Consider the following 22,306-nt stretch of genomic DNA (forward strand, 5'->3'; position numbering starts at 1 on the left):
GCAGTGCTGCTGGAGTTTTTAAACACTGTGTTTAATCTCTTACTGCCCTCCACTCTATTACACACTCCTACCTACAGCTGAATCACCTTGTAGATAAAGTGTCAGAGATAGAAGTCAGAGATCTGAATCTGTAGCTGTTCATCATCCTTTAGTCCTTCATCAGCGTGCACAGGAATCCAAACACAAGACAATGTTGGGGGACTTTTCTCATTCCAGCAGTCACCTAGATCTGTTTACCAGCTGTAGTGTAATATTTGTATTTGTTGCGAATAAAAAATCAGTCTACTTTTTGGGATCTTGGGAGATCCCTGTTAGTATTAAGTAAAGAAATGAGGTCTAAATGCATAGTTCTGCCCTGAGGCAACAAATCAAAAATGCCTGTTTTAGGAGGTAATTGAATACAAAATCCTCAACAAAGTAGGGTTTCAAGACATCATTATTATACATAAAAAAAGATTGCATAGTGTAATAATCAAAAAAGTGGTTTGTTGTCTGAGGGCAACACCATGCCATAGAGGGTTAGACATTTCAGTAAATCCATCACAAAACTATACATAATAGAAGACAGGGACTTTAAAAGCTACTTTTCAATCACTACACCTAGTACAGTTGTACAGTCTAATCGTAATGTTCCACATTCAATCCAGTTAAACACACGGTAAAATGGCACCATAATGCTCACCCCCCTATGATAATGTCTGTTAGCTATACAGCTCTCGAAAAAAAAGAGACCACTTCTTTTTTTTAATCAGTTTCTCTGAATTTACTATTTATAGGTTTATTTTTGAGTAAAATGAACATTTAGATTAAAAATAGAAATATAATAATGCAAAGAAAACAAGTTCATATTCATAAAGGAGTTTTAAGTGTTCAAAAATCAATATTTGGTGGAATAACCCTGGTTTTTAATCAAAGTTTTCATGTATCTTGGCATGTTCTCCTCCACTAGTCTTACACACTGCTTTTGGATAACTTTATGCCTTTACTTCTGGTGCAAAAATTTAAGCAGTTCAGTTTGGTTTGATGGCTTGTGATCATCCATCTTCCTCTTGATTATATTCCAGAGGTTTTTAATTTGGTAAAATTAAAGAAACTCATAATTTTTAAGTGGGGTCTCATTTTTTCCAGAGCTTTTTTTGATTCAAAAAGGTGTGTAAATCTTATTTTAATAGATGGATTTTATTGGTCAACCAATAAAAGTACAGTTTTGAGGTTAATTCATTAACAAGTTATTATCAGCATTGTCATCTGAGGCTCTGAGCCAGTCTGTTGAGCTCCTGAGACAGAGCTGTGACGGTATCTAGAATCTTCTGCCTGTCTCGCTCCTGCAGCCTCCCTCCACAGCGCTGGGCAAATTTATCCGGGTGCCAGAGGGCCTGCTGCTTTCGGAGAAGCTTCCGGAAAGAGGGGACATCGGATCGGTCCACACCATGCAGCACCACAGCTAACATCTCGTCCAGAGAGCCGCGGGGAGCCGGCCAGGGGATGTCGTCGTATCCCAGCAGCCCGCTGGTCTCTGCTCCGGAAGAGACGGAGCTACGGAAAGTCTCGGCACAGCGTTCCTCGTAGCGTTTCTTCTTCCCATGACGCGTCTCCTCCTCCTTTCGTTTAGCACGCTGAAGATACTCCTGGTGCTCCTTCTCGAGCCTGGCGTTGAGCTCCCGGCGCCTCCTCTCCTCCTCCTCTGGCTCCTCCTTCTGCTTTCTCTTCTTGCTGTGAGAATTTGAAGCCTCTCTCTGTGCTCTGGCATGCTGCTTCGCTCCGTATTCCCGTCTGATCCGCTCCGCCCAGTCCCCAAAATCTTCCTCATCTTCATCATCACGCAGAAAATCATCTGTAAAAGATCAAAAAGAACTTTGTTACATATCATATATTATATATGCATTGATTTGTGTGATTATTACAGTAGTTTTCATCCAGTTTCATTGACCAAGTCACAAATATCTGCTTATACCTCGTCTGATACTTATAAAAATATATTATTATATAGGCCCATGGTCACTCTGGAGAAGCTGCAGAAATCTGCAGCTAAGGTGGGAGAGTCTATCCATAGTAGTGAACTCCACAAATCTGGCCTTTATATGCAAAGCTGGTAGAGAGAGATAGCCCAAAAGTCACACAGCATGGACTGCAGTAGCTAAAGAATTAAGTATATGTTTCCCAATCTATGATTAATTAAAATATTGTTGTCTTAAAAAGGGTATAATTGCTTTGTTACGCTATTATGTCAGTCATTTTATTATCTAAAAATGGCAATAATTTCTTAGATGATATGTCCACCAAAAAATTGTATCGGTAAAGGCCTATCAGGATACATTGCTGCTATAATACTGCATAATACTTAAGTACTTATTATTTCAAAGTAACTGGCTGCTGTGTTCACACTTGCTATAAGCTGACTGTTTACACATATATGTCTCTACATGTTACAGACCTTCACACCAAAGAACAAAAACGTTTTTGGAAATTAAAAAATAAGTCTTAAATAATAATAGAAATATGAAGCATAGGAAATTGAGCAAATTATAAAGCTTTATAATTAGTTTTTATTTTAAGTTTTATTCTTACCATCATACTGCCCAAATGTCTCAAAGAACTCGTCCTGGCATTCCCCAAACAGCTTCTCCCTCCACTCTCGCTCTGGATCAGCAGGCTGAGGAGAATATCCTCCCTCACCCCCATTCTGTATATTAAAATAATAATAATAATAATAATAATAATAATAATAATAATAATAATTCAGATGCTGCTCTATTGTATTACAAAGAAAAAAAATACACCTTCTCAGGTCAAGTAAAAGACGTACCTGTCCAAATCTTATTCCTTGTAGAAGATCCAGAGGAGTGACTCCAGCTTTGTTGGGTGTGTCCAGAGCAGCAGGACAGTGCTTCCTCAAAGGAACGACCAGGTCATCATAATCTGTAACCGTGAGAGGAGAGCAACATATATTTATAACATATTTATTTATAGAGTAATACATTTTGTTACTGTGATGCACAATATACTTCTCTGGGCATGATGTATTTACCACACAGGGTAGCAGTGTACACATAATATAAAAAATGATTAAGGTAGGCAACGTAACTGCTTTTCTGGACATATATTTGAAATATCTAATATTATATCTAATATTTTTATCATTAAGGGAATTCCGTTCCCAAATAAGGAAGAAAGGGCGACTAAGTGTCCCAAAAATTACAATTTAGTTTTTAAGGTTTGCAGAACGTTTTTCCAATGATGCATGATCTGTTTTATTCTTTTGATTTATCCATTGTCTTTCAATTCTAAACCTGTATATATTTTTAAAGCTATTGTTAGTGATATTTATAACAATTAATAATTTATATGGTCATAGAGTACATGTTCATTTTTTATACTGTTGTTTCAATAATAATTAAAACTTAGTTAAAAAAAATAACTTGAATGGACAAATGTGTTCTTTCTGTTTTTACTGCACTGCCTGGAAAATGATCAGGATTCAGTATTGGCAGATACTTACAATCAAATGACTCAGACTCTGGGGCAGAAAAACATGATTGGAATGTGCCTGGTCACTTTTTTAAAACTATGTTTAAGAATAATACAGATGATACTGATTTTTTTCTAAATTTAATAATACTTAATTTTTATATAGCGCTTTTTTAAAACCCAAAGACGCGTTTTGGTTTCCTGTCCACATAAAAGCAGTATTCTACATGACTGGAAATTAAAAACAGTGTCTAATGACAGACCTTCTGGCCCCACAGGAAATACTGTGTCAGATTTTGTACCAATCAGTCATGAGACACTCAGTAAAGTGACATTAGTCTGAAGCTTCCAGCTGCCCTCCTGACCCTCCGCCACAGGGTCTGACTACCACATTTTCAGTGTAGCATCTCACTGACTCTCAAGGGAGGCTGTCAGCATTGTTAATCAGTCACTTCAACAAGGAATTCACCCTCAGTAGAGTATTGAGTATTAAAACAGATGTGATCAGGCCTAGACTATAGGCAGTAACCCTGACCCCTCCATTCCTAATCATCAGACTCAATCAAAACATTCATTTTATATAAGTGTAACTTCATTGATCCATTCATTTATTTTATAGCACCGAAACAGATCTCATTCACATTTTAAAGTAAGTGCAGGTTTTTCTGGAAGCTTGTAACTATAGAAACGATTCTAAACGATGTCCTAAATTGGGTGCATTCTTACTTTTCATGGAAACTTTTCATGCAGGTGTGTAACTCTGTGCTGTGGAGTGCCCCAAGGTTCCACCTTGGAAATGGCACTATTCAGTCTCTATAAGCTACTGTTTGCAATTTTATGTTAAATAGCTGTACATATTCCTAGTCCTAATTACAAAAGGTGTTGCTATGGTATCTGTGCTGGTTGCTATGGTATTGAAAAGTGTTGCCATTGTGTTGCTAAATGGTTGCTAAGTAGTTGCTAAAGTGCTGCTATGGTATCCGTGGTGGTTGCTATGTTGTTACTAGATGTTTGCTAAGGCTTTGACAGATGGTTGCTAAAGTATTATGGTATCTGTGGTGGTTGCCATAGTGTCCCTAAGTGGTTGCTTACTTATCGCAGAATAACATAATCTGCAATATTATTTTTATAATAATGTTATTGTACCTCGTTTGCCGTATTTGAGAGCTCTCTTGGCTGCCAGGTGTAGCGGGGTGTTTCCGTCTCTCGCCCTCTGAAGTGGATCTGCTCCGTGTTTCAGCAGCAGTCTGAGGATGCCGTCGTCCCCCTGAGAGCAGGCGAGGTGCAGAGGGCTCCTCTGCCTTTTCCCCTGAGTAAAGTTAACATCAATATCTTTGTGTTTACGCAGGTACGACTTCAGCTTTAGGAGGCCTCCCTCCTCCACGTACCGCCATGCCTTCTTCTGCTTCCGGGACACCATCGTCTCTCACTGCTTTAAAAACATCAGACCAGCTGGACCAATTCTGACAGAACAATAAAAACAAAGATAATAATAATGAAAATATGTGCAGGTGTACAGATGAATAGGAAAGTCACAGTTATTAAAAAATGGTTATTATTGAGTTGTCTATACTTTTGTTACTATATGTGTAATCTCTACTTGAGGCTACAACTAATTTTCACCAATTTAATGTGATTTAAAACACTTTTACAAAAAGGTCAATATAAAATATTATACACAGGCTTCCAATGCAATGGAAATAAAAACAAAAAGTATTCAATATTTTTTGATAATTTGATTTACTTGCTATAAAGATTGTATCATACAATATTAGAGTCTTCTTTTCTGTGCACCCCAGACAGAAAACATCATTCTTACATGTTTTACTGGAGATAATTCAGGTCTGAAACGGTTAAGGATTATCTTATTTTATTTTATTTAGGAAGAGCTTATCAAAACCATATTATTATTTCATTTTATAAAGTGACAAAATTAAAATTGAGTCAACCTGATATCCGTGAGTTATCATTTAAGGAATGTGGGCCCCAGGTTGTCATTTTGCCCCATGAAAAATTAACTGTTTACCCCTGATTTAGCTAGAGCAGTGGTTATCAAAGTTTTAAGACTATGTGCCACCAATGACCAAACAAAAAAGACGAGGCTGAAGTTGGTTTGATATTCGCAGCTCCAGATTCGTTTGGCTCGATATTCGCAGCCTCGTATTCCCCGGCTGAAGTTGGTTTGATATTCGCAGCTGCCGCTTCACTGAACCACCGTGAACTAAAGGGAGCGTTCACAAACACCGGCTGTTTATATTAAACACCTCACAGATCAACACTGAAGGAGATAGAATGAAGAAAAGCAGTACATCTGTTTATTAACAATGTAAATATACAATATCGTATTAAATGTAATTTTGTATATTGTAAAATATTTATTTTAATTACTGAATTTATAATTATATATTACAATAAATAATTAAATATATATTTAATAAAATTATATTTTAAAAGCCATTGCGCTCAAAAAATATGAGGCAGATGTTCAAGTGTGATTTTGAAGAACTTTTTCATGTTGGGCCAGAACAAATACACATGATCTGAAGAGTACTAGTCTTCTACTTTAAGAAAAACCTGGAATTAGCCTGGCCCGAGCTGATTTTATACTTTAAAATGAACTGGCAAACTTTGAAAGACTTTTTCATCTTGGGCGAGAACACATACACATCAGATGAAGAGAACTACTCTCCCACTTTGAGGAAAACCTGGAATTAGCCTGGCCCGAGCTGATTTTATACTTTAAAATGAACTGGCAACATGGAATACCGATCCATAAAGCACAATTTTTTTTATGTAAAGCTGATGTTCTAGTGTGATTTTGAAGGACTTTTTCATCTTGGGCCAGACCAAATACACATGATCTGAAGAGAACTAGTCTTCTACTTTAAGGAAAACCTGGAATTAGCCTGGCCCGAGCTGATTTTATACTTTAAAATTAACTGGCAACATAGCATACCGATCCATAATGCACAATTTTTTTTATGTAAAGCTGATGTTCCAGTGTGATTTTGAAGGACTTTTTCATCTTGGGCCAGACCAAATACACATGATCTGAAGAGTACTAGTCTTCTACTTTAAGGAAAACCTGGAATTAGCCTGGCCCGAGCTGATTTTATACTTTAAAATTAACTGGCAACATGGCATACCGATCCATAAGGCAGAAAAAAGTTTAATTTAAAGCTGATGTTCTAGTGTGATTTTGAAAGACTTTTTAATCTTGGGCCAGAACAAATACACATGATCTGAAGAGAACTAGTCTTCTACTTTAAGGAAAACCTGGAAATAGCCTGGCCCAAGCTGATTTTATACTTTAAAATGAACTGGCAATATGGAATACCGATCCATAATGCACAATTTTTCTTTATGTAAAGCTGATGTTCCAGTGTGATTTTGAAGGACTTTTTCATCTTGGGCCAGAACAAATACACATGATCTGAAGAGTACTAGTCTTCTTCTTTAAGGAAAACCTGGAATTAGCCTGGCCCGAGCTGATTTTATACTTTAAAATGAACTGGCAACATGGCCTACCGATCCATAATGCACAAAAAAGTTTAATTTAAAGCTGATGTTCTAGTGTGATTTTGAAGGAATTTTCATATTGGGCCAGACCAAATACACATGATCTAAAGAGTACTAGTCTTCTACTTTAGGGAAAGCCTGGAAATAGCCTGGCCCAAGCTGATTTTATACTTTAAAATTAACTGGCAACATGGCATACCGATCCATAAGGCAGAAAAAAAGTTTATTTTAAAGCTGATGTTCTAGTGTGATTTTGAAGGACTTTTTAATCTTGGGCCAGAACAAATACACATGATCTGAAGAGAACTAGTCTTCTACTTTAAGGAAAACCTGGAATTAGCCTGGCCCGAGCTGATTTTATACTTTAAAATTAACTGGCAACATAGCATACCGATCCATAATGCACAATTTTTTTATGTAAAGCTGATGTTCCAGTGTGATTTTGAAGGACTTTTTCATATTGGGCCAGACCAAATACACATGATCTAAAGAGGACTAGCCTTCTACTTTAGGGAAAGCCTGGAATTAGCCTGGCCCAAGCTGATTTTATACTTTAAAATTAACTGGCAACATGGCCTACCGATCCATAATGCACAAAAGAATTGAATATAAAGCTGATGTTCTAGTGTGATTTTGAAGGACTTTTTAATCGTGGGCCAGACCAAATACACATGATCTAAAGAGTACTAGTCTTCTACTTTAGGGAAAGCCTGGAATTAGCCTGGCCCGAGCTGATTTTATACTTTAAAATGAACTGGCAACATGGCATACCGATCCATAAGGCAGAAAAAAGTTTAATTTAAAGCTGATGTTCTAGTGTGATTTTGAAGGACTTTTTAATCTTGGGCCAGACCAAATACACATGATCTGAAGAGTACTAGTCTTCTACTTTAAGAAAAACCTGGAATTAGCCTGGCCCAAGCTGATTTTATACTTTAAAATGAACTGGCAACATGGAATACCGATCCATAAAGCACAATTTTTTTATGTAAAGCTGATGTTCCAGTGTGATTTTGAAGGACTTTTTCATCTTGGGCCAGACCAAATAGACATGATCTAAAGAGTACTAGTCTTCTACTTTAAGAGAAACCTGGAATTAGCCTGTACCAAGCTGATTTTATACTTTAAAATTAACTGGCAACATGGAATACCGATCCATAATGCACAATTGTTTTTATGTAAAGCTGATGTTCCAGTCCAATTTTGAAGAATTTTTTAATCTTGGGCCAGAACAAATACACATGATCTGAAGAGAACTAGTCTTCTACTTTAAGGAAAACCTGGAAATAGCCTGGCCCGAGCTGATTTTATACTTTAAAATGAACTGGCAACATGGAATACCGATCCATAATGAAAAAATTTTTTTTATGTAAAGCTGATGTTCTAGTGTGATTTTGAAGGACTTTTTAATCTTGGGCCAGACCAAATACACATGATCTGAAGAGTACTAGTCTTCTTCTTTAAGAAAAACCTGGAATTAGCCTGGCCCAAGCTGATTTTATACTTTAAAATGAACTGGCAACATAGCATACCAATCCATAATGCACAATTTTTTTTATGTAAAGCTTATGTTCTAGTGTGATTTTGAAGGACTTTTTAATCTTGGGCCAGACCAAATACACATGATCTGAAGAGTACTAGCCTTCTACTTTAAGGAAAACCTGGAATTAGCCTGGCCCAAGCTGATTTTATACTTTAAAATGAACTGGCAACATGGCCTACCGATCCATAATGCACAAAAAAAGTACTAGTCTTCTTCTTTAAGGAAAACCTGGAAGTAGCTTGGCCCAAGCTGATTTTATACTTTAAAATGAACTGGCAACATGGAATAACGAGCCATAATGCACAATTTTTTTTTTATGTAAAGCTGATGTTCTAGTGTGATTTTGAAGGACTTTTTCCATCTTGGGCCAGACCAAATAGACATGATCTAAAGAATCCAAGATTAAAAAGTCCTTCAAAATCACACTAGAACATCAGCTTTACATAAAAAAAAATTGTGCATTATGGATTGGTATGCTATGTTGCCAGTTCATTTTAAAGTATAAAATCAGCTTGGGCCAGGCTATTTCCAGGTTTTCCTTAAAGTAGAAGACTACTACTCTTCAGATCATGTGTATTTGGCCTGGCCCAAGATGAAAAAGTCCTTCAAAATCACACTAGAACATCAGCTTTACATAAAAAATTGTGCTTTATGGATCGGTATTCCATGTTGCCAGTTCATTTTAAAGTATAAAATCAGCTTGGGCCAGGCTAATTCCAGGTTTTCCTTAAAGAAGAAGACTAGTACTCTTCAGATCATGTGTATTTGGTCTGGCCCAAGATGAAAAAGTCCTTCAAAATCACACTAGAACATCAGCTTTATATTCAATTTCTTTGTGCATTATGGATCGTTATTCCATGTTGCCAGTTCATTTTAAAGTATAAAATCAGCTCGGGCCAAGCTAATTCCAGGTTTTCCTTAAAGTAGAAGACTAGTACTCTTCAGATCATGTGTATTTGGTCTGGCCCAAGATTAAAAAGTCCTTCAAAATCACACTAGAACATCAGCTTTACATAAAAAAATTGTGCATTATGGCTCGTTATACCATGTTGCCAGTTCATTTTAAAGTACAAAATCAGCTTGGGTCAGGCTAATTCCAGGCTTTCCTTAAAGTAGAAGACTAGTACTCTTCAGATCATGTGTATTCGGCCTGGCCCAAGATGAAAAAGTCCTTCAAAATCACACTAGAACATCAGCTTTATATTCAATTTCTTTGTGCATTATGGATCGTTATTCCATGTTGCCAGTTCATTTTAAAGTATAAAATCAGCTTGGGCCAGGCTAATTCCAGGTTTTCCTTAAAGAAGAAGACTAGTACTCTTCAGATCATGTGTATTCGGCCTGGCTCAAGATGAAAAAGTCCTTAAAAATCACACTGGAACATCAGCTTTACATAAAAAATTGTGCTTTATGGATCGGTATTCCATGTTGCCAGTTCATTTTAAAGTATAAAATCAGCTCGGGCCAAGCTAATTCCAGGTTTTCCTTAAAGTAGAAGACTAGTACTCTTCAGATCATGTGTATTTGGTCTGGCCCAAGATTAAAAAGTCCTTCAAAATCACACTAGAACATCAGCTTTACATAAAAAATTGTGCTTTATGGATCGGTATTCCATGTTGCCAGTTCATTTTAAAGTATAAAATCAGCTCGGGCCAAGCTAATTCCAGGTTTTCCTTAAAGTAGAAGACTAGTACTCTTCAGATCATGTGTATTTGGTCTGGCCCAAGATTAAAAAGTCCTTCAAAATCACACTAGAACATCAGCTTTACATAAAAAAATTGTGCATTATGGCTCGTTATACCATGTTGCCAGTTCATTTTAAAGTATAAAATCAGCTTGGGCCAGGCTAATTCCAGGTTTTCCTTAAAGTAGAAGACTAGTTCTCTTCAGATCATGTGTATTTGTTCTGGCCCAAGATTAAAAAATTCTTCAAAATTGTACGGGAACAGTGGCTTTTTTTGTGCAAAATGGCTCATTATACCATGTTGCCAATACATTTTAAAGTATAAAATCAGCTTGGGCCAGGCTATTTCCAGGTTTTCCTTAAAGTAGAAGACTAGTACTCTTCAGATCATGTGTATTTGGTCTGGCCCATGATTAAAAAGTCCTTCAAAATCACACTAGAACATCAGCTTTATATTCAATTTTTTGTGCATTATGGATCGGTAGGCCATGTTGCCAGTTAATTTTAAAGTATAAAATCAGCTCGGGCCAGGCTAATTCCAGGTTTTCCTTAAAGTAGAAGACTAGTACTCTTTAGATCATGTCTATTTGGTCTGGCCCAAGATTAAAAAGTCCTTCAAAATCACACTAGAACATCAGCTTTACATAAATACAATTGTGCATTATGGATCGGTATTCCATGTTGCCAGTTCATTTTAAAGTATAAAATCAGCTTGGGCCAGGCTATTTCCAGGTTTTCCTTAAAGTAGAAGACTAGTACTCTTTAGATCATGTGTATTTGGTCTGGCCCAAGATTAAAAAGTCCTTCAAAATCACACTAGAACATCAGCTTTACATAAAAACAATTGTGCATTATGGATCGGTATTCCATGTTGCCAGTTCATTTTAAAGTATAAAATCAGCTTGGGCCAGGTTATTTCCAGGTTTTCCTTAAAGTAGAAGACTAGTACTCTTCAGATCATGTGTATTTGGTCTGGCCCATGATTAAAAAGTCCTTCAAAATCACACTAGAACATCAGCTTTATATTCAATTTTTTGTGCATTATGGATCGGTAGGCCATGTTGCCAGTTAATTTTAAAGTATAAAATCAGCTCGGGCCAGGCTAATTCCAGGTTTTTCTTAAAGTAGAAGACTAGTTCTCTTCAGATCATGTGTATTTGTTCTGGCCCAAGATTAAAAAGTCCTTCAAAATCACACTAGAACAACAGCTTTACATAAAAACAATTGTGCATTATGGATCGGTATTCCATGTTGCCAGTTCATTTTAAAGTATAAAATCAGCTTGGGCCAGGCTATTTCCAGGTTTTCCTTAAAGTAGAAGACTAGTACTCTTCAGATCATGTGTATTTGGTCTGGCCCAAGATTAAAAAGTCCTTCAAAATCACACTAGAACATCAGCTTTAAATTAAACTTTTTTGTGCCTTATGGATCGGTATGCCATGTTGCCAGTTAATTTTAAAGTATAAAATCAGCTTGGGCCAGGCTAATTCCAGGCTTTACCTAAAGTAGAAGGCTAGTACTCTTTAGATCATGTGTATTTGGTCTGGCCCAAGATGAAAAAGTCCTTCAAAATCACACTAGAACATCAGCTTTATATTAAATTTCTTTGTGCATTATGGATCCTTATTACATGTTGCCAGTTCATTTTAAAGTATAAAATCAGCTTGGGCCAGGCTAATTCCAGGTTTTTCTTAAAGTAGAAGACTGGTACTCTTCAGATCATGTGTATTTGGTCTGGCCCAAGATTAAAAAGTCCTTCAAAATCACACTAGAACATCAGCTTTAAATTAAACTTTTTTGTGCCTTATGGATCGGTATGCCATGTTGCCAGTTAATTTTAAAGTATAAAATCAGCTTGGGCCAGGCTAATTCCAGGCTTTACCTAAAGTAGAAGACTAGTACTCTTTAGATCATGTCTATTTGGTCTGGCCCAAGATTAAAAAGTCCTTCAAAATCACACTAGAACATCAGCTTTACATAAATACAATTGTGCATTATGGATCGGTATTCCATGTTGCCAGTTCATTTTAAAGTATAAAATCAGCTTGGGCCAGGCTATTTCCAGGTTTTCCTTAAAGTAGAAGACTAGTACTCTTTAGATCATGTGTATTTGGTCTGGCCCAAGATTAAAAAGTCCTTCAAAATCACACTAGAACATCAGCTTTAAATTAAACTTTTTTGTGCCTTATGGATCGGTATGCCATGTTGCCAGTTAATTTTAAAGTATAAAATCAGCTCGGGCCAGGCTAATTCCAGGTTTTTCTTAAAGTAGAAGACTAGTTCTCTTCAGATCATGTGTATTTGTTCTGGCCCAAGATTAAAAAGTCCTTCAAAATCACACTAGAACATCAGCTTTACATAAAAACAATTGTGCATTATGGATCGGTATTCCATGTTGCCAGTTCATTTTAAAGTATAAAATCAGCTTGGGCCAGGCTATTTCCAGGTTTTCCTTAAAGTAGAAGACTAGTACTCTTCAGATAATGTGTATTTGGTCTGGCCCATGATTAAAAAGTCCTTCAAAATCACACTAGAACATCAGCTTTATATTCAATTTTTTTGTGCATTATGGATCGGTAGGCCATGTTGCCAGTTAATTTTAAAGTATAAAATCAGCTTGAGCCATGCTAATTCCAGGCTTTCCCTAAAGTAGAAGGCTAGTACTCTTTAGATCATGTGTATTTGGTCTGGCCCAATATGAAAAAGTCCTTCAAAATCACACTGGAACATCAGCTTTACATAAAAAAAATTGTGCATTATGGATCGGTATGCTATGTTGCCAGTTCATTTTAAAGTATAAAATCAGCTCGGGCCAGGCTAATTCCAGGTTTTCCTTAAAGTAGAAGACTAGTTCTCTTCCGATCATGTGTATTTGTTCTGGCCCAAGATTAAAAAGTCCTTTAAAATCACACTAGAACATCAGCTTTAAATTAAACTTTTTTGTGCCTTATGGATCGGTATGCCATGTTGCCAGTTAATTTTAAAGTATAAAATCAGCTCGGGCCAGGCTAATTCCAGGTTTTCCTTAAAGTAGAAGACTAGTACTCTTCAGATCATGTGTATTTGGTCTGGCCCAAGATTAAAAAGTCCTTCAAAATCACACTAGAACATCAGCTTTACATAAAACATTGTGCATTATGGCTCGTTATACCATGTTGCCAGTTCATTTTAAAGTACAAAATCAGCTTGGGTCAGGCTAATTCCAGGCTTTCCTTAAAGTAGAAGACTAGTACTCTTCAGATCATGTGTATTTGGTCTGGCCCAAGATTAAAAAGTCCTTCAAAATCACACTAGAACATCAGCTTTACATAAAAAAAATTGTGCATTATGGATTGGTATGCTATGTTGCCAGTTCATTTTAAAGTATAAAATCAGCTTGGGCCAGGCTAATTCCAGGTTTTCCTTAAAGAAGAAGACTAGTACTCTTCAGATCATGTGTATTTGGTCTGGCCCAAGATGAAAAAGTCCTTCAAAATCACACTAGAACATCAGCTTTATATTCAATTTCTTTGTGCATTATGGATCGTTATTCCATGTTGCCAGTTCATTTTAAAGTATAAAATCAGCTTGGGTCAGGCTAATTCCAGGCTTTCCTTAAAGTAGAAGACTAGTACTCTTCAGATCATGTGTATTTGGTCTGGCCCAAGATTAAAAAGTCCTTAAAAATCACACTAGAACATCAGCTTTACATAAAAAAAATTGTGCATTATGGATTGGTATGCTATGTTGCCAGTTCATTTTAAAGTATAAAATCAGCTTGGGCCAGGCTAATTCCAGGTTTTCCTTAAAGAAGAAGACTAGTACTCTTCAGATCATGTGTATTTGGTCTGGCCCAAGATGAAAAAGTCCTTCAAAATCACACTAGAACATCAGCTTTATATTCAATTTCTTTGTGCATTATGGATCGTTATTCCATGTTGCCAGTTCATTTTAAAGTATAAAATCAGCTTGGGCCAGGCTAATTCCAGGTTTTCCTTAAAGAAGAAGACTAGTACTCTTCAGATCATGTGTATTTGGCCTGGCCCAAGATGAAAAAGTCCTTAAAAATCACACTGGAACATCAGCTTTACATAAAAAATTGTGCATTATGGATTGGTATGCTATGTTGCCAGTTCATTTTAAAGTATAAAATCAGCTCGGGCCAGGCTAATTCCAGGTTTTCCTTAAAGTAGAAGACTAGTTCTCTTCAGATCATGTGTATTTGTTCTGGCCCAAGATGAAAAAGTCCTTCAAAATCACACTAGAACATCAGCTTTATATTAAATTTCTTTGGGCATTATGGATCCTTATTACATGTTGCCAGTTCATTTTAAAGTATAAAATCAGCGTGGGCCAGGCTATTTCCAGGTTTTCCTTAAAGTAGAAGACTGGTACTCTTCAGATCATGTGTATTTGGTCTGGCCCAAAATTAAAAAGTCCTTCAAAATCACACTAGAACATCAGCTTTAAATTAGACTTTTTTTGTGCCTTATGGATCGGTATGCCATGTTGCCAGTTAATTTTAAAGTATAAAATCAGCTTGGGCCAGGCTAATTCCAGGCTTTACCTAAAGTAGAAGACTAGTACTTTTTAGATCATGTCTATTTGGTCTGGCCCAAGATTAAAAAGTCCTTCAAAATCACACTAGAACATCAGCTTTACATAAAAACAATTGTGCATTATGGATCGGTATTCCATGTTGCCAGTTCATTTTAAAGTATAAAATCAGCTTGGGCCAGGCTAATTCCAGGTTTTCCTTAAAGTAGAAGACTAGTACTCTTCAGATCATGTGTATTTGGTCTGGCCCAAGATTAAAAAGTCCTTCAAAATCACACTAGAACATCAGCTTTACATAAAAAAAATTGTGCATTATGGATTGGTATGCTATGTTGCCAGTTCATTTTAAAGAATAAAATCAGCTTGGGCCAGGCTAATTCCAGGTTTTCCTTAAAGTAGAAGACTAGTTCTCTTCAGATCATGTGTATTTGTTCTGGCCCAAGATTAAAAAATTCTTCAAAATTGTACTGGAACAGTGGCTTTTTTTGTGCAAAATGGCTCATTATACCATGTTGCCAACACATTTTAAAGTATAAAATCAGCTTGGGCCAGGCTAATTCCAGGTTTTCCTTAAAGAAGAAGACTAGTACTCTTCAGATCATGTGTATTTGGTCTGGCCCAAGATTAAAAAGTCCTTCAAAATCACACTAGAACATCAGCTTTATATTCAATTTTTTTGTGCATTATGGATCCTTATTACATGTTGCCAGTTCATTTTAAAGTATAAAATCAGCTTGGGCCAGGCTAATTCCAGGTTTTCCTTAAAGAAGAAGACTAGTACTCTTCAGATCATGTGTATTTGGTCTGGCCCAAGATGAAAAAGTCCTTCAAAATCACACTAGAACATCAGCTTTATATTCAATTTCTTTGTGCATTATGGATCGTTATTCCATGTTGCCAGTTCATTTTAAAGTATAAAATCAGCTTGGGCCAGGCTAATTCCAGGTTTTCCTTAAAGAAGAAGACTAGTACTCTTCAGATCATGTGTATTTGGCCTGGCCCAAGATGAAAAAGTCCTTAAAAATCACACTGGAACATCAGCTTTACATAAAAAATTGTGCATTATGGATTGGTATGCTATGTTGCCAGTTCATTTTAAAGTATAAAATCAGCTCGGGCCAGGCTAATTCCAGGTTTTCCTTAAAGTAGAAGACTAGTACTCTTCAGATCATGTGTATTTGTTCTGGCCCAAGATGAAAAAGTCCTTCAAAATCACACTAGAACATCAGCTTTATATTAAATTTCTTTGGGCATTATGGATCCTTATTACATGTTGCCAGTTCATTTTAAAGTATAAAATCAGCGTGGGCCAGGCTATTTCCAGGTTTTCCTTAAAGTAGAAGACTGGTACTCTTCAGATCATGTGTATTTGGTCTGGCCCAAAATTAAAAAGTCCTTCAAAATCACACTAGAACATCAGCTTTAAATTAGACTTTTTTTGTGCCTTATGGATCGGTATGCCATGTTGCCAGTTAATTTTAAAGTATAAAATCAGCTTGGGCCAGGCTAATTCCAGGCTTTACCTAAAGTAGAAGACTAGTACTCTTTAGATCATGTCTATTTGGTCTGGCCCAAGATTAAAAAGTCCTTCAAAATCACACTAGAACATCAGCTTTACATAAAAACAATTGTGCATTATGGATCGGTATTCCATGTTGCCAGTTCATTTTAAAGTATAAAATCAGCTTGGGCCAGGCTAATTCCAGGTTTTCCTTAAAGTAGAAGACTAGTACTCTTCAGATCATGTGTATTTGGTCTGGCCCAAGATTAAAAAGTCCTTCAAAATCACACTAGAACATCAGCTTTACATAAAAAAAATTGTGCATTATGGATTGGTATGCTATGTTGCCAGTTCATTTTAAAGTATAAAATCAGCTTGGGCCAGGCTAATTCCAGGTTTTCCTTAAAGTAGAAGACTAGTTCTCTTCAGATCATGTGTATTTGTTCTGGCCCAAGATTAAAAAATTCTTCAAAATTGTACTGGAACAGTGGCTTTTTTTGTGCAAAATGGCTCATTATACCATGTTGCCAACACATTTTAAAGTATAAAATCAGCTTGGGCCAGGCTAATTCCAGGTTTTCCTTAAAGAAGAAGACTAGTACTCTTCAGATCATGTGTATTTGGTCTGGCCCAAGATTAAAAAGTCCTTCAAAATCACACTAGAACATCAGCTTTATATTCAATTTTTTTGTGCATTATGGATCCTTATTACATGTTGCCAGTTCATTTTAAAGTATAAAATCAGCTTGGGCCAGGCTAATTCCAGGTTTTTCTTAAAGTAGAAGACTGGTACTCTTCAGATCATGTGTATTTGGTCTGGCCCAAGATTAAAAAGTCCTTCAAAATCACACTAGAACATCAGCTTTATATTCAATTTCTTTGTGCATTATGGATCGTTATTCCATGTTGCCAGTTCATTTTAAAGTATAAAATCAGCTCGGGCCAGGCTAATTCCAGGTTTTCCTTAAAGTAGAAGACTAGTACTCTTCAGATCATGTGTATTTGGTCTGGCCCAAGATTAAAAAGTCCTTCAAAATCACACTAGAACATCAGCTTTACATAAAAAAAATTGTGCATTATGGATTGGTATGCTATGTTGCCAGTTCATTTTAAAGTATAAAATCAGCTTGGGCCAGGCTAATTCCAGGTTTTCCTTAAAGTAGAAGACTAGTTCTCTTCAGATCATGTGTATTTGTTCTGGCCCAAGATTAAAAAATTCTTCAAAATTGTACTGGAACAGTGGCTTTTTTTGTGCAAAATGGCTCATTATACCATGTTGCCAACACATTTTAAAGTATAAAATCAGCTTGGGCCAGGCTAATTCCAGGTTTTCCTTAAAGAAGAAGACTAGTACTCTTCAGATCATGTGTATTTGGTCTGGCCCAAGATTAAAAAGTCCTTCAAAATCACACTAGAACATCAGCTTTATATTCAATTTTTTTGTGCATTATGGATCCTTATTACATGTTGCCAGTTCATTTTAAAGTATAAAATCAGCTTGGGCCAGGCTAATTCCAGGTTTTCCTTAAAGTAGAAGACTAGTTCTCTTCAGATCATGTGTATTTGTTCTGGCCCAAGATTAAAAAATTCTTCAAAATTGTACTGGAACAGTGGCTTTTTTTGTGCAAAATGGCTCATTATACCATGTTGCCAACACATTTTAAAGTATAAAATCAGCTTGGGCCAGGCTAATTCCAGGTTTTCCTTAAAGAAGAAGACTAGTACTCTTCAGATCATGTGTATTTGGTCTGGCCCAAGATTAAAAAGTCCTTCAAAATCACACTAGAACATCAGCTTTATATTCAATTTTTTTGTGCATTATGGATCCTTATTACATGTTGCCAGTTCATTTTAAAGTATAAAATCAGCTTGGGCCAGGCTAATTCCAGGTTTTTCTTAAAGTAGAAGACTGGTACTCTTCAGATCATGTGTATTTGGTCTGGCCCAAGATTAAAAAGTCCTTCAAAATCACACTAGAACATCAGCTTTATATTCAATTTTTTTGTGCATTATGGATCGGTAGGCCATGTTGCCAGTTAATTTTAAAGTATAAAATCAGCTCGGGCCAGGCTAATTCCAGGTTTTCCTTAAAGAAGAAGACTAGTACTCTTCAGATCATGTGTATTTGGTCTGGCCCAAGATTAAAAAGTCCTTCAAAATCACACTAGAACATCAGCTTTACATAAAAAAAATTGTGCATTATGGATTGGTATGCTATGTTGCCAGTTCATTTTAAAGTATAAAATCAGCTTGGGCCAGGCTAATTCCAGGTTTTTCTTAAAGTAGAAGACTAGTTCTCTTTAGATCATGTGTATTTGTTCTGGCCCAAGATTAAAAAGTCCTTCAAAATCACACTAGAACATCAGCATTATATTCAATTTTTGTGCATTATGGATCGGTATGCCATGTTGCCAGTTAATTTTAAAGTATAAAATCAGCTCGGGCCAGGCTAATTCCAGGTTTTTCTTAAAGTAGAAGACTAGTTCTCTTCAGATCATGTGTATTTGTTCTGGCCCAAGATTAAAAAGTCCTTCAAAATCACACTAGAACATCAGCTTTATATTCAATTTTTGTGCATTATGGATCGGTAGGCCATGTTGCCAGTTCATTTTAAAGTATAAAATCAGCTCGGGCCAGGCTAATTCCAGGTTTTCCTTAAAGTAGATGACTAGTTCTCTTCAGATCATGTGTATTTGTTCTGGCCCAAGATTAAAAAGTCCTTTAAAATCACACTAGAACATCAGCTTTAAATTAAACTTTTTTGTGCCTTATGGATCGGTATGCCATGTTGCCAGTTAATTTTAAAGTATAAAATCAGCTCGGGCCAGGCTAATTCCAGGTTTTCCTTAAAGTAGAAGACTAGTACTCTTCAGATCATGTGTATTTGGTCTGGCCCAAGATTACAAAGTCCTTCAAAATCACACTGGAACATCAGCTTTACATAAAAAAATTTTGCTTTATGGATCGGTATTCCATGTTGCCAGTTCATTTTAAAGTATAAAATCAGCTTGGGCCAGGCTAATTCCAGGCTTTCCTTAAAGTAGAAGACTAGTACTCTTCAGATCATGTGTATTTGGTCTGGCCCAAGATTAAAAAGTCCTTCAAAATCACACTAGAACATCAGCTTTATATTCAATTTCTTTGTGCATTATGGATCGGTAGGCCATGTTGCCAGTTAATTTTAAAGTATAAAATCAGCTCGGGCCAGGCTAATTCCAGGTTTTCCTTAAAGTAGAAGACTAGTACTCTTCAGATCATGTGTATTTGGTCTGGCCCAAGATGAAAAAGTCCTTCAAAATCACACTAGAACATCAGCTTTACATAAAAAAAATTGTGCATTATGGATTGGTATGCTATGTTGCCAGTTCATTTTAAAGTATAAAATCAGCTTGGGCCAGGCTAATTCCAGGTTTTTCTTAAAGTAGAAGACTAGTACTCTTCAGATCATGTGTATTTGGTCTGGCCCAAGATGAAAAAGTCCTTCAAAATCACACTGGAACATCAGCTTTACATAAAAAAAATTGTGCATTATGGATCGTTATTCCATGTTGCCAGTTCATTTTAAAGTATAAAATCAGCTCGGGCCAGGCTAATTCCAGGTTTTCCTCAAAGTGGGAGAGTAGTTCTCTTCATCTGATGTGTATGTGTTCTGGCCCAAGATGAAAAAGTTCTTCAAAGTTTGCCAGTTCATTTTAAAGTATAAAATCAGCTCGGGCCAGGCTAATTCCAGGTTTTTCTTAAAGTAGAAGACTAGTACTCTTCAGATCATGTGTATTTGTTCTGGCCCAACATGAAAAAGTTCTTCAAAATCACACTTGAACATCTGCCTCATATTATTTGAGCGCAATGGCTTTTAAAATATAATTTTATTAAATATATATTTAATTATTTATTGTAATATATAATTATAAATTCAGTAATTAAAATAAATATTTTACAATATACAAAATTATATTTAATAATATATTGTATATTTACATTGTTAATAAACAGATGTACTGCTTTTCTTCATTCTATCTCCTTCAGTGTTGATCTGTGAGGTGTTTAATATAAACAGCGGGTGTTTGTGAACGCTCCCTTTAGTTCACGGTGCTTCAGTGAAGCGGCAGCTTCGAATATCAAACCAACTTCAGCCGGGGAATACGAGGCTGCGAATATCGAGCCAAACGAATCTGGAGCTGCGAATATCAAACCAACTTCAGCCTCGTACAAAAAAGTACCACCTAAAAGCCATTTCACAGGAACACATGTAGTTTCCACACACAAGCTTTTTTTTATACACAGTGAGAAAGACATGTAATCCACACATATACATGGTATATCTGTAGCCAATTGTTCTTCACTTCCTGTGTAAAGCTTGCCTATTTTTCAGTCTCTAAGTAAGTGTGGTAAGTTATCTGATTGATTGAATGTTTAGCTATTAACTGTAACGCAGAAACTGATGTGAACTGTTGATGTATGGTTTATATGTTAGCATAGCTTGTGGCGTTTCACAGGGTTTTACTCTAGGACCAATGAAACCGATGTTGATAATTACAAAACTGACAATCTGAGAGTGAAGGACTGAAGTGTACCTTACATACAGGGTTTAACATGTAGAATAACAGGTGGAAACTTGATAAATTTCAGTCCTTAACATTTTAATGCAAGCAGATTTTGCAAGCAGCTTCGAGTACCACCAGTGGTACCTGTACCACAGTTTGAGAACCACTGATTTAGACTGTCCAGGCATGCAGGTGTACAGCAAAGTGTAAAAAGTGCAGATAAATAAACCTACGATTTAACAATTGATATTTATTAAGACAGCATATTAAAAACACTAAAAACAAAATAATACAATTATAAAACACGTCTCATAAATGTAATATTCCTTATTAAACCAAGAAAGTATTGATATTTTCATATATATATATATATATATATATATATATATATATATATATATATATATATATATATATATATATATATATATATATATATATATAGTTTTTTAAAAACAGCAGCAACCTGAGCTAGCTAGCAAACATTAGCTTGGGAGCTAAGCTAGCAGTGCTACCTGTACAAAAACGGAGTTAAAGAAGCTGATTATCCATTACCTGATCAGTATATAGTTATCCATCCTCCATGTCTTCTGTATATGTAGCCCACAAACGGAGTAAAATGATAAAATCTAGAATATTTAATCCATAAACATTCATAAACCCAGCCAGCTAACAAGCTAACTCACGCTAGCTCATATTTATTTACATTAGTACGACTGTAAAATATTTCCCTCCTCAAATCTAAGCGCACTTGTTGGTTCCACTCCGTTAGTTCCTGCATGTAGTTCTGTATCAGTATCAGTAGAGGTCACACTTCACACACACGCACACACCCACACACCCACACACACACACAGGATTATTATTTGTCCTATAAATATTTTTTACATACATACATACAAGTTTGGACATTCTCAATTACTGTTTTTATTTATTCTTTATTTTCAGCTCTGTGGAAAAAGAGAGCACTTAAAAACAAGTTTCTTTGATTTTTCCAAATTGAAAACCTCTGGAATATAATCAAGAGGAAGATAGATGATCACAAGCCATGAAACCAAGCTGAACTGCTTGAATTTTCGCACCAGGAGTGCCATAAAGTTATCCAAAAGCAGTGTGTAAGACTGGTGGAGGAGAACATGCCAAGATGCATGAAAACTGTGATTAAAAACCAGGGTTATTCCACCAAATATTGATTTCTGAACTCTTAAAACTTTATGAATATGAACTTGTTATATTGTTATTTCAGACATTTCTTATTTTCTGCAAATGAATGCTCTAAATGACAATATTTTTGGGGGGAATTTGGGAGAAATGTTGTCTGTAGTTTATAGAATAAAACAACAAAGTTAATTTTACTCAAACATATACCTATAAGTAGCAAAATTAGAGAAACTGATTCAGAAAATGTAGTGGTCTTTTCCAGAGCTGTATTTTCTACATTGTAGATTAATATGAAAGACATGAAAACAGTATTAAAGACAAATATTAAATATTTAAGACAAGGAAAAGCA

General features: G+C 35.9%; 1 protein-coding gene across 1 annotated transcript; it reads right to left on the reverse strand.

The window, feature by feature from the left end:
* Positions 1 to 1,149: 1,149 nt before the first annotated feature.
* nfkbil1 (nuclear factor of kappa light polypeptide gene enhancer in B-cells inhibitor-like 1) lies at positions 1,150 to 21,547 on the reverse strand. The gene is made up of 5 exons (XM_007228819.3): positions 21,351 to 21,547; positions 4,615 to 4,931; positions 2,807 to 2,919; positions 2,569 to 2,683; positions 1,150 to 1,834 (listed from the first exon to the last, which is right to left on the reverse strand). The coding sequence occupies exons 2-5, from the start codon at positions 4,886 to 4,888 to the stop codon at positions 1,245 to 1,247; spliced, it is 1,092 nt and encodes a 363-aa protein (XP_007228881.3). The 5' UTR covers positions 4,889 to 4,931; positions 21,351 to 21,547; the 3' UTR covers positions 1,150 to 1,244.
* Positions 21,548 to 22,306: the final 759 nt, after the last annotated feature.

This window comes from Astyanax mexicanus, chromosome 20 (assembly GCF_023375975.1).
Source record: "Astyanax mexicanus isolate ESR-SI-001 chromosome 20, AstMex3_surface, whole genome shotgun sequence".
Classification (NCBI taxonomy): domain Eukaryota; kingdom Metazoa; phylum Chordata; class Actinopteri; order Characiformes; family Acestrorhamphidae; genus Astyanax; species Astyanax mexicanus.

Excerpts from the sequence above, each read along its gene's own strand:
- nfkbil1 (XM_007228819.3), bottom strand. The coding sequence starts at position 4,888 with ATGGTGTCCCGGAAGCAGAAGAAGGCATGGCGGTACGTGGAGGAGGGA. Across the intron at positions 2,920-4,614 it reads TCTCAAATACGGCAAACGAG|ATTATGATGACCTGGTCGTT; the intron begins GTACAATAACAT and ends TCACGGTTACAG. Across the intron at positions 2,684-2,806 it reads AAGGAATAAGATTTGGACAG|AATGGGGGTGAGGGAGGATA; the intron begins GTACGTCTTTTA and ends TTTAATATACAG.